The 12,696-nt window shown below is 43.8% G+C and overlaps 1 protein-coding gene across 1 annotated transcript in view; it reads right to left on the reverse strand.

The window, feature by feature from the left end:
- Positions 1–701: 701 nt before the first annotated feature.
- Positions 702–12,696, reverse strand: part of GRIN2B (glutamate ionotropic receptor NMDA type subunit 2B) — a 387,278-nt gene continuing 375,283 nt past the window's right edge. The window contains exons 10-13 of the mRNA XM_006912640.1: positions 10,412–10,572; positions 8,417–8,604; positions 5,700–5,938; positions 702–3,337 (exon numbers count right to left, since the gene is read on the reverse strand). Coding sequence (XP_006912702.1) covers positions 1,481–3,337; positions 5,700–5,938; positions 8,417–8,604; positions 10,412–10,572 — 2,445 coding nt within the window. The 3' untranslated portion in view covers positions 702–1,480. The remainder of the gene's footprint in view (positions 3,338–5,699; positions 5,939–8,416; positions 8,605–10,411; positions 10,573–12,696) is intronic.

Below are 12,696 nucleotides of genomic sequence, written 5' to 3' on the forward strand. Positions count from 1 at the left end.
TTGCAGAAAGGTGGAAGGGCTTCTACCTAGAGTGTTCACACTGAGCTCAATGTCACTTCTCAGGGAGCCAGACCCGACAGGGTAGCGGGGAAGTCCCACCCCTCCCACCCCCCCCGTTCCAAATCTCTTCCCTTCTCTCCATGCCTCCTGAGCTGTGCTCAAGCAAGCTCAGTCCTCGTAACTGTCTGTTCCCTATTATTTGTGATCAATTCTGGGGGAAAAAGCTTGCTCTCCTAGCTCCAGGTTAAGTAAGAAGGGATCAAAGCATTGAAAACATCCCCCTCTCTCACTTACCCTGTCACAAATGACTCCTCTATTCTTCAAAGCCTTACTTAGCTCCTCCCGAAACCGTGACCAACTGGGGGTCTAAAGAGCTCGAAGAGCTTTATAATTGTTTTTGCTCCCAAGCGTGGGCAAAAGAATCATGGCTACTTCTGTTTCCCTTTAGCCTTCCTGGCAAGTCCTTGTCCAAAACGGGTTTTAAGTATTGGCAATTTGAGGAATTACTTTTGTACCTTGCTCTTATAGGACTGTTCACCACCTTTTGGTCCAAGCCACAGAATCTTCTCTTTCAAGAACTTCCATTCTCCTCATTCAGGAAGGGTGAAGGGGAGAGTCAGCCAAAATTCAGGTAACATATGACCATCTCTGTTTGTACATAAGCCAAAACGAGCATGTTGCTTAGGGATATTGAAAGAAACAAGAGTCAAGGTTGCCTTCTCTACATCTATAGGCCCCTGACCACATGCATGTATAGACTACACGTGTGTAAGCGTACACGGCTGTACATGCACACGCAGTCCATCCACGAAAGACGGCTGTGATGCAATTCCTGTCATCCTCCAATGACCTTTTGTTCCAGTTCACCAGTCATGCGTCTCATGGAATTGAAGTAAACATTTTTTTTTGGCTTATATACCAACACACATGGCCTCCCACCCTCTGCTTGGCACATGATCCCTCAACAGATGCCATCTAAGCAAAAAGAATTTAGCAAAAGCCGCTCTACATTCACAGGCAAGTATGATAAACGGTCTTATTTGAATTTTTGCCTCCTCATCAAAACATAAAGATCAGTTTGGAAAGAGCTATCCTGTGCTCACGTGGCCTCCTTTTGCTTCTCCTTGCTTCACTCGAAGTGGGTGACAGAGTTCTGAAGCCTCACATGCTAGGGGGAAGCTCACGAGCAGCTTCCCTTCTCCACTCTGGCCTCTCCTGCTGAGTGAGCCCACTGCATCCTCTAATGGAACCAGGAATGACTGACAGATGGAGGAAGGAGGAGTGAAATGGAAAGGGAGGAGAGACCGTGTTGGTCACCAGGATTGCCCTCAGAAGGAATCAGAACTCCAGGATCCCATAAATAAATTAAAACGAGAAAGGAGCAAATGGGAACCAAGTTCACCCCTGTCACCCTCCGTGACATGCGCACCACACGCCCACAGCCCTGCCCTCCCGTACCCACCTTAACCTCTTTCCTCACTCAGACATCAGACTCAATACTAGAAAGTTTCTCATATACATGACCATTGCTGGAGCCATTGAAAGCCCTGGGGTTTTTGTTGTTAGGCACACAGGGGTTGGACTGGTTCCCTATACAGATGTCTTTCTGGAAACGGCCTGGCACAGCCCCATGAAGGGCCGAGACCACCGGCTTGTTGGTGACAAGGGCGCGGAAGTCCGGCCTGGCTTTCGGCGCCCCCGCCACCGTGGGCTGCCTGAAGAAGTAGGATTTGCTGCCATGGAGCAAGCACTGGTCGTCCCCAAAAGTGGGGATGAAAGGGTTTTGCGTGACCCGGTCAGGGTAGAGCGACTTGCTGAGCATGTAGCCGCTGCCGGGGTTGTTGTGGTGGTGGTGTCCGGCAGTGGGCACTGAGGACTTGTTGTTGGCAAAGGTGCTCTCACCAGCTGGCATCTCAAACATGTGGGCGTAGGGACTCCCATCCACGAAACGGCCCTTGTCTTTCAGGCTCACGCTGCGTGGGGCCAAGGCGGCTTCTTCCTTCTGCAGGTCCACGAAGGTGTCGTAGGAATGCTGCCGGCGCAGTTTGTTTCGGTTCTTCTTCTGGGCCTTGGAGTTAGTCGGGCTCTGGGGGTACTTGGTGGTGGAGGCGTTGGACGTCACCGCCACCGGCGCAGCCGGCTGGTCCAGCTCCTGCAGGGAGTTGTCCTCGCTGATGTCATACAGGTTCCCCGCTTTCTTGCACGCCTCGCAGCGGATGCACGCCTGCCGACCCGAGTTCTGCCCGGCCACCGCGGCGGAGTAGTTGTGCAGCTTCGAGGGGCAGCTGCGGCAGAAGTTGCCCCCAGAGCGGTCCTCCCACTCCACGTTGGTCAGGTTCTTCTCCCAGGGTGCCGGGACCCCGCTGACCACGCCGTGTTTGTCGCCCGTCCCGTGTTTGAGGTGAGACCTGTTGGTACAGGGCCCTCCTCCGCTGACCGAGTCGCGCTTGAAGTCGTCACTCCGCTCCTTGTAGATGTCGGTCAGGTCCACGTGCTCCCAGTGCGGCGAGTTCTCCTTCGGGCGGAACTGGTCCAGATAGAAGTCCCGTAGCCCTTCCTTGTCCCTGAAGTAGCGCTTGTGGTCCGGGGAGCGGGGCGGCCGGCGGCGGTAGGCCAGCTCGATCTCGTCGAACTCCCGCCGGGACTTGGCCGAGGCCGGCCGCTTCTTCAGGCTGTCCTTGTATTGCTGCTTACGCCTCTTGGCGGCGTTGCCCTCGATATTTCCGTAGGTGACCGTGTGGGTGGAGATGTCAGACACATCTGAGCGGATCAAGTCATCGTGGCCACTGTAGCGGTCACTCTTGAAGGAGAACTTGCCGTACAGGTCACTGAGCTGGCTGTGTTTGGAGGAGGGGAGGCCAATGTCCAAGGGCTTCTTGCTGATGGACCTCGGCTGGGTGGTGAAGGGTGGGTTGTCACAGTCGTAGAGCCCGTCGATGGAGCTGGCGCTGCCGATGCTGTGGGGCCTGTGGTGGTGGTGATAGTGATCTTGGTACACGTTGCTGTCCTTCAGCTGCAGGTTACCAAAAGTTCTCTCTACCTCGCTGATGTAGTCGCTGAAGAGGTTCTCCTCGCAGGGAGGGTTGTTGTAGGATTTGCAGTCAGAGTGCGTGAAGCTGCGGCGGTGCTCGGAGATGTCGTAGACGGATGACTCGCGACGGATGAAGTCCAGGGCGCTCTGTGGGGAGCCGTTCACACCAGACAGGTTAGCCATGTTCTTGGCCGTGCGGAGCAGGCGCAGGATGTTGGAGTGTGTGTTGTTCATGGTCGCGGTGGGGGAATTCATCACAGATTGGCGCTCCTCGATAGCCACTCCATGGATGCAGCTGTAGATACCCTGAAGAAGAGGATGGCTGGATTAGGTATCCAGTGAGGCTAAAAGTGACTGTAAAGAACGCTCTCCTCTCCCCCCTTAGTAATTGCCTAACTGAGTAAGAAAAGTCAGGGAAGACAGATAGTCTTACATACTCACAGAAAGACATGGCTAGAAGCTTGCCTGATTTATCCCCCTGAATTTAGGAGGTCTTCTATCACAAGTTAAGGTCGTGTGGCCTGGCTTTTGAGAGGGGGCATGGCTACACCCAGTGACTTGAGCAAACAGGATGAAATCGCAAGGCATGACATTCTTGCCTTGACTTACGTTACTGACTTGCACTGACTTTCTTTTCTATGCCCAGGTTTTCACATCTTAAAGATGATGCCCTGGTGTCAACCAAGAGCAAAAAATATTGTCGGGTTCCCGGAGGTCATCAGCAATGTTCTGCAGATGTTGAGACTGTTCTACTCTGGCTGGCCACCCTTGGCCGGCAGTGAAGCACAGGGGAGCTCAGTGGCTCACAATTGTCACTCTTTTCCAGCTCTGACAAATTTTGAGCAGCTTTTAGAATTTTGATCACCAAATAACAGCTGAGCAGTTCTCTTCTTGAGCCAAGCATGAACCAAATTCACAGAGAAAATTAGGAAGCCCTGGGGTCAGAAAAGGATTTTTCTCCTGCTGGGCCCTGCACTGTGGGAGGGAAGAGCTGGGGCAGATATCAAGTACTAAAGAGGAATAAATAATTCCCTTGTTGAATTCTCTCACTTATTTTCTCTTTAGCTCCTGGTTTCCTTCTTATACTTTCTCACTCACTTAATTTTATCATAAACATTAACATCTTAACACATTAGTATTGATCGAGAACTCCCTGTGAATAGGGCCTTCAAGAACAGCAGCAGTCCAGGAGTGGGAATGGGTTGGGTTCAAATCTAAGGTCAAGCCAGCCTCCTGCTAATTTCTTGCTCCCTGCCTTGAAAGGTGGACAAATATGGAACTTTCCCCCTGACAAGGGAAGATATTTGAAGAGGAGGCCATTTGAATTGTGTTTTTAAAACAAAGGGGTTAATTTGGAACGGGAAGTTGTCCCAGTGGATGGAGATGAGAGGAGAGGAAGTTAGGAAGGAGAATGGCAGCTAAATAGCAAAGAAGAAGGTTTAGATGAGATAAACCTCACTGTCCCAGAGGGCGGCAAGGAGATAGAAGGTCTTCAAGGTAAGGTTATTCTACTTTCTTTCTCAGGCCTCCTTTCTAAACCTTCTGGATTAGGGCCAGGGGAAAATGCCAAACATTTTGCTTCTACAGGCACTGATTATGTCTAAGGGCTATGATTTCTACTACGGGTCACCAGCTCCCACTGTTTCTGCCATCACCCTATGTGGGACCTTAGAGAAGGGCCACCTAAGGAATAAAACATGACTCAGGGGCCACAAGTTCCATCCTCCTGCTTCTATGTTACTCAACAGCCTGAATCAACTAATAGCCAGAGAGGAAATTATTCTCTATCACTAAAATACTACATGAAAATTATCAAAAGGTAGAATCATTTAATGAGAAATTCATTTTCTTATATAACTGCATTTGAGCCAAAGTAGCTCATATCTGAAATCCAGAACGCTATTCTAAAAGGACATTTGAGTTCACTTCTCATGAATGAATCCCATAACTTTATGAACAAAATCAAAAGATGCCCCCTCTGCCCCTTTTCGCTCTTCCTTATGACCTTCTGTTCATATTCAAAACTGTTCTGAATCCTCACTTTGGACCAGAAACATAGAAGAAATCTAAATAAAGAACAACTTTAGAGTTATACTTTCTTCCAATTAAGGAAGTTTCTAGAATGTAAATTTCTTATGGGTTAGGACTTTTTTCTGAAGGTTCTGTTAAGTTCTTTAACTCCCCATAACTCATACATGGTTAAAACACAGAGTGGAACAATGAAGCAATAATATACCTTTGTATGTTAGAATAAGAGAGAAATATTACATTTCACTATTTAAATAAAACTGTGAATTTTAGAAATGTGATTTTGAAATGTTATTTTTTTAGAAAGGATTAAATAATTAATATAGCCTATATAGAATTAATTAATGGTGATGAAAAACATTTGTTAAAAGGTCAATTTTTTTATTTTGATAGTTCTTATTGAGAACCAAATGCTCCCAACCCTACACAGAAAGCTGTTTCTTGAAGGAAAAATAGCATTGCCTATGTTTTGAGCTACCTGAAATTATATCACCCAACCCCTGGGGAAATGTATGTGATGTGGTTTCTTGCTTTAGCAGCATAAGGCTGGAGCGAGTGCCCTGCTGGGTCTCTCTGCTTTGTACAGTGCCAGACTAAGCCGTCCTTCATAGGCCCCAGGTACCCGCATCAAAGCACTTACTCTGCTGATGGAGAAGACCATGCCAGGCTTGCCAGAACAGACACCCATAAAGCAATGCCGGAACTGCCAGTAGAAAAGGTGCTCGCAGATGAAGGTGATGAGGCTGAGAGCCATGGCTGCACCCAACATGTAGAAGACACCCGCCATGTTGTCAATGTCTAGTTGGCTGCTCATGACCTCATTCTTCTCATTGTGGCAAATGCCAGTGAGCCAGAGGGCTTCCAGCTCTTCCATCTCCCCTGGAGACGGGGCAGAAAGGAGAATAGGAAAAGAGAGAAGAGAGGAGAGGAGAAGAGGAAAGGAGACATGATGGGTATTAGGAAGAGAGAGAAAAACATAAGAAAGAGATAGAGACATAAAGAAAGAAAATTAATAATGTTAACAGTAATTTTATTAATACCAATAAAAAGTAATTCATCAATGTAGTCTACGAGTATTCAATGAGAACTTAATGTGGGTACTGCAGATAATACAAAGATATGAAACATTACCTCTGCCTTCTATTATCTATACAGTGTAAATTAGTATATAAATAATTGATATGATAAGCTATATGCAGGAAACAAGAGTTCAAATTAGAGTAATTTTGTGCGTGGGGGGGTGGCCAGTGGGTTTTCATGTGGGAGCCAGGACTTGGAGGCGGGCATGGTGAATGGGTGAATTTTAACTTATACGGTATGAAAAGGCACTCCAGGCAGCAGAAATAGCATCACTGATGGGAGGAAGGTGGGAAATCACAAGCCTTGTTTAGGGAAAAGCATGCAGAACAGTTCAGACAGAATAATAGTAGGCAAAGGAAGATGAATAAAAAAGGTCGAGGCAAAATTGCTAAGGACTTGAGCACCAGACTAAGCACTTAGCACTTTACTTTGTAGAAAGTGAGGAATAACATCATCAAACAAGTGATTCGGAAAACTGTTCTTAAAAAAATGAACAAAGCAGACTGGGTGTGGGGAGGAGAGACAGAGATCAACAGAGACATTGATTGATTCCATAGGGGCCCTCGGACTTACTGGTCTCTTATGTAGAGGAAAATATAAAGGGGAGTAAACATGAATAAAATGAGACCACTAAATTCAGACGTGCCTCCTTTTGACATTGCTTGAGGGACCTTTGATAATCTCAATTCATGTCAGGTTTTAATAATCTTGATTCATTTCACTGGTTACTAGGATTTAGAAATCCTAGACAAAAGGAAAACAAACAAACAAACCATGTGCCCTCGAATGCATCCGATTCTAGACGAGTAAAATTCTGAAAATCTCATACAGAAAATCACTAGTTCTAGCAGTTCTGGTTTGGTTTCAAATGTGAACTTTGCATAGTCTGACTAGGGCTTCGGCCACCTTTATAAATCATCTGCTGCTGCTCTTCCTTAGAGATAGAGCTCTGTTATTATCTTTAAGTGACAGCTACTTAAAAATCACAGAAGCTCTTATACCAAAATGTCTGGTTAACACTCCAGCCACAATGCCCTCCTGTTTCCAATGTTAATCAAATCACTTTTTACTCACTTCTTTGATCAAACTATGATTTTCCTAACTAGTGGAGCAACCGACTCCACCTGGAGTCTGAAATTCCGCTGTACTCTTCTGATTCTTATCCCTAGCAGGAAAGATTCTGCAGAGGTGATTTAGAGAACTGCTTGGCTGATGGCCTGTGGGGCCAAGTAGAGTCAAGTTGCTCATCCCTAACTGGATTAGCTTCCGAGAGGCTAACAGGAGAAGGAGGTACGTTGAACGACAAAATGAAAAGGGATGCAGAAGATATGCTATAATGAAATAGGAGATGAGATTTTCTCAAGGCAGGTTGGCTGCTCAGTCTGCTGCTGGAATGTCACTGGGGAATATTTTATGATGTCAGCCTCTGAGGACCTGAGCCTTGCCTCTTACCTCTTCCAGCTGAAAGAGCAAGATGGGAGAGAAAGAGGGAAGAACGAGTAGATGGCCACAAGTTGATTATTTCTCTGCCCTTTCTCTGGGCACATAAAAAGCAGGGACCTTTCCAAAGTTCCATCTACTTTGGTCACATGTGAGATGTCTGTTCAGAACATCTAATGCCAGCCTCTCTTACTTTATTCCTGAAGGTTTGATGATGGCCTGCAATCCTGAAACACACCTCCTTCACCAACTACTTTAATCCTCTGTCTCATCTTTCACCTTGTCATGGGTTGAATTGTGACCTTCCCTAAATTCATATGTTGAAGTCTTAACCCCAGTTCCTTGGAATGTGACTTTATTTGGAAATAGAGTCACTGCAGATGTAATTAGTTAAGATGAAGCCATTCTGGAATAGAGTGGGGCCCTAACCCAATGTAACTGGTGTGGTTAAAAAAGGGGAAAATTGGACACAGACACGTACAAAGGGAAAACATGCACACGGAGAGAGGCCACCTGGACATGGAAGTAGAGATGGGGTAAGGCATCTACAGTCAAGGAACGCTCAAGGTCGCTAGGAAACCACCATACGCTAGGAAGAGGAATCGAACAGATTCTCCCTTGCAGCCCTCAAGAAAAACCAATGAATATTTTGATCTTGAATTTCTGGACTCCAGAACTATAGGACAATATATTTCCATTATTTAAGCCACTCTATTTGTGGTACTTTGTTATGGCTGGAAATGCAGGGGTTAGATGAATGAAAAAAGAAGAGGTGCCGATGTTTTGGACTGGCTAGCAGAAGAGGCCAAGTAGGCACTTTCCCTTTCTTTAACTCACCATCTCCGAAGAGCTGCAGGATAGCGAGGTCCACCTGGCGCTTCCACCCAGAATCTTTTTGGATGGCAATGCCGTAACCAGTGGAAGCAAAGACCTTTCCACTGCCAATGGTCACCAGCTTGCAGCCTTCATCTCTGCCTGCCATGTAGTTCAGCACTGCTGCATCATAGATGAAGGCATCCAGTTTCCTGTGCGAGAAAGAAGCAAACAAACCAAATCCAGTGGAGGAATTTTAGTACCAAACTACCTATGGGACCATTAATATGAAGCAGTAAGGTTCCAGCAAACTATGGGGAGAACTGGGTCAAAGGAAGGCTCAAGTTGGAACTCAGCCAGAATCTAAAACCTAAATCCCAGGCTGTTCTTTATGTGATTTCAAGTCGAAGGAGTTCTTTCCCTCCCACTGGGAATGATGAGAATGTAAGTTGGGCCTGAAGCCATCTCATAAGCTGTGTCTGAAAAGGAGAGGAAGTAAAAAGGAATCAATAAAAATAATAACAGAAATAATGAAAAGTAACCATCACAATGATAACAACAAATAGCAAGGGTTAGATTTATATAACATTTTTCATTTCTCAGTTCATTCCAGTCCAGAGCGGGGAAAAGTGTAGGTAGGTGTATGTGCTTTAATAGACGTGCAATGCTATTTTAGTGGTCAGAAAGGTTTCAATATTCTGCTTTTCAGCACAAGGAAAAATGAGTAGTTGGGGTGGTGGCAGCACAGGCTTGTGTTAAGAGCAAATGGGTGAAACTACAAGAGTATGTAACATAGAACTCGGATCTCTTAAATCCCTAAACATATGTAAGAACCTCATTTATATCTTGTGTTTTACAAGAAGAGAATATGTATGGAAGTGAGTAAGACTAGGGGTAAGGGCGGGAAGGCATAAATCAATATTTAAAACCAACTTTTAAGCACATCAAAGGTAGTGGAAGAAATTCAGACATAACCATATGGGTAACAGAGATGTCTGTAGAACGGAAAGGAATGCATCATCCCCTTCACTTGTATCAGTCAAGTTAGCTTTATCCCTCCTCAAGAAAAAATTAGCCCTTTCTGGTATAAGACAAAGAATATATTTCAAAAGGTCCATAAGTACCCTATAGAACCAACCAAAGCTCTAATATGACTGATAAATGTAAAGTACCAAAGGCCAGACTACCCAATGTAGTTCTACCCTCAAGTTCAAATTCCATCTTCTAAAACCTGTAGTGGATTTATGGTGATAACACAGAGTCTTATTATAACACACCTAAATACTTAAATAACAGTATTTTAGGTAACTGTGCTCTTCTAGAACGGAAGCCACCAGGAGGTCCAAGTGCTGCTACTTATACAACACAGGAAATCAGCTACAAGACCCCTGGACCCCCAGATCCCAACATCTATCATGCTCAATTGTCTGTCTTATTTGTCAGCTGTGGCTTCTGGAGGCCAAATGAATAAAGAGATCAATGTAGCTGGGATTGTGCAAGCAACATATTTGCAGTTCACGACAAGCTCCTTTTAATAGACAAATTCTTTCTAAAGTAAGAGCTGAATCAAAGAACACCAATAAAAGCTGGAATGGAAGACCAGTCAACATATTTTTATTGTTTGTTGTCTAAAAAATTTTACCCTTTTCTCCTTTTATTTCTCCCTTGTCCATAAGACATCAGTATTATCATTTTCACCTCTTAGTCAACAAGTCTTTATTTCATGCATAACACATGAACCTTACCCTTGACTCATTCTTTCTGCTTTTACATCTATTTAATTCCTATTTCATGGTTACATTAATGTAAGCAGAATATCATTTGTAAAAAAAAGTACATAGAAGTAAATAATAGCATAGGGATCTTTGTGCACTGGCCTGAATTATAGTATCAAGTTTAACTCGGAAATTTTTTTGCTTTAACTCTGTATGGCACTCAAGCACAGTACATCTGATTCAATGTATGCGTAATAAATATGACAAACATATTGAAGACTCTGAGCTTGGAAGCACTTCTTACCCTGTTTTCAGAGAGAGCAATGCATCATCTACACCCCTCTGGTTGAACTTTCCCATGTAGGAATGCATTTCTGCGTAGTTATTGCGAATATTCCTCTCTGTGCTGCCATTGGGCACAGTCCCAAAGCGAAAAGGGGGTGAGAAGTCATTAGGTCTCTGGAACTGGAGAGATAGAAAGAGAGCGAAAGAAAGAGAGAGAAGAGAGAAAGAAAATGCTTCAGAAAATGTGAAGAGATATTAAGTTAACATTAGTGGATTTATAATGGCACAAACCCAACTGTAGTTCACCAAATACATTAGCCCTCACTGAGGAGCAGCAATTGCTGTCAGAAAGTGGACTTCAATCAACTCAATTTAATACATATTGTTGAGAGTATTCTATTTGCCTAACCCTGACTTTAATCTATAACCCTTGTAGTGTTCCATTTATACACACTGCACAATACCAGTGATGACGGAAACATGCTGTTAGCTTAACTGCGGTGGGCTAGTCACCTTTATTTCTGAAAATTGTGTAAAATCTGCTTCCAGGCCTCTTAATTTAGGGGCCTAAATACATTGTCATTGCACTATCAAGGCTGCAGGGCCTTAGTGAGGTGAGCTATATCTTATTCCTGAAAATAATTTGTTAGGTATCGAATGTGTTTTGCAAAGAAATTTTCTCTTGACCTTCCCTGATGCATGTTAAAGCTATTTATTTATCCTACATGAGTTGTGGGATAAATTTGAAAATCAAATACAGTTTTAATTATGTTCCTTCCCTTGCTTAAGAACCGAGAGTTGCTCTCTAGTGCCTATCATAATAAAGTGAAATCTCTTGGATTTTCACCCCTATGACATCAGCTTTATTTCTGGCTGTTGCTCTGCAAAGACTAAGTCTGTATGTTTGCTCCCTGAACACACAATTTTTTTCATTTGTACCTTCATAGTCTCATATAGTCTGTCCCCTCAGCACGAACTCACCTTTCTCTCTAGGCCAATATATATCTTTCATTTCAAAATGTAACTCAAAGCAATTTCTCAGGAAACCTTCCATGAGTTCCTCCTTCCATTGAGTTTATCCAAAAGTGACCCATCAGTACTCGGTTGTTTTTGGATCACTGTAATTCATACTAAAAATTCAATTACTCTCTAAATGAGCTGGCTAAGTTATGAGAGCTAGTTTCTGACATAGTTACTAAGAATTTAAACCCCAGGTTGAGACAGATGTAGATTCATGACCTGCTCTGCCACTTACTACTGTGTGACCTTAGGCAAGTAACATGAACTCTCTGTGCATCATTTCCTCATTTGTAAGACAGAGACAATGAGGTCTAGTTTTCAAGATCGTTGAGGATTAAATGGTATAATATATAAGATGTTCTTCACACAGCACTTTGCACACAGTACGTTCTCAATAAATAGGCTCAATAAATGTTCCTTTTATAATTTTTAATTCATTTCTATATTCTATGTTCCCTAGTATACTTCACGCTCTCCAAGCTTCTCATTCTAATAGTATAGCAATAAACAGAGAGAATACGACCCGAGTAGCTCTGCTATGCCTTGGCGTATTAAAGATGATGGTTGTACTTGGTTATATTTGGTTATATAGATGATGTAGATATTTAAAAGCCTTCTTAGTTTTAATACTATACCATTTACTTTGGAGATGCATTTGAAAATCCTACCTGCCAACTCAGGAGTGCTCTGAACCTTTGGAGTAGTTTAGGCTTTGAGCTATTCTCCTTTCTCCTTCTTTTGACCCAAGAAGCTAACGCAAGAGCTTCTCAGAATATGGGGGTTTCATGGACCACAAAATGTCGCAGTACCAGGAACCATGAATGTGATCTTAATTGCTAGGAGTTGGCCATAGTTAAAAGCAGAGATGCAGTGGTGTTAGGCAATTGGTACTGCATCGAAGACCACTACTTTCTAATTTAAAAAGATCCCAGTTTAATTTACTACAGTGCTTTTTGGCATTAAGAGTTTTTGTTTAATTATTTTTCAAAGAGTTGTGATTTTTAAGTGAATGAATACACTACAAAAAGAATCAAAGAATTTTGAGGGTTGGATGGAAATGAAGAAACTGAGACCCAAAGAGGAAGAATAGTTTGCTCAATGTCACACAGTGGCAGTGATGGCTAACATTATCAGGGATCAGTTGGCTTAATTAATAGTACTCCTCACCGTCTTCAGCAGATAGCAAGTTTAAAGAGACCAGGGATATGCTTTATTGGGAGAGACAGATACCAGAATGCTATGTCTATCACTGTCAATTATAACACTTCATGTGTTTGAAAAAGG

This window comes from Pteropus alecto, unplaced genomic scaffold (assembly GCF_000325575.1).
Source record: "Pteropus alecto unplaced genomic scaffold, ASM32557v1 scaffold103, whole genome shotgun sequence".
NCBI lineage: Eukaryota > Metazoa > Chordata > Mammalia > Chiroptera > Pteropodidae > Pteropus > Pteropus alecto.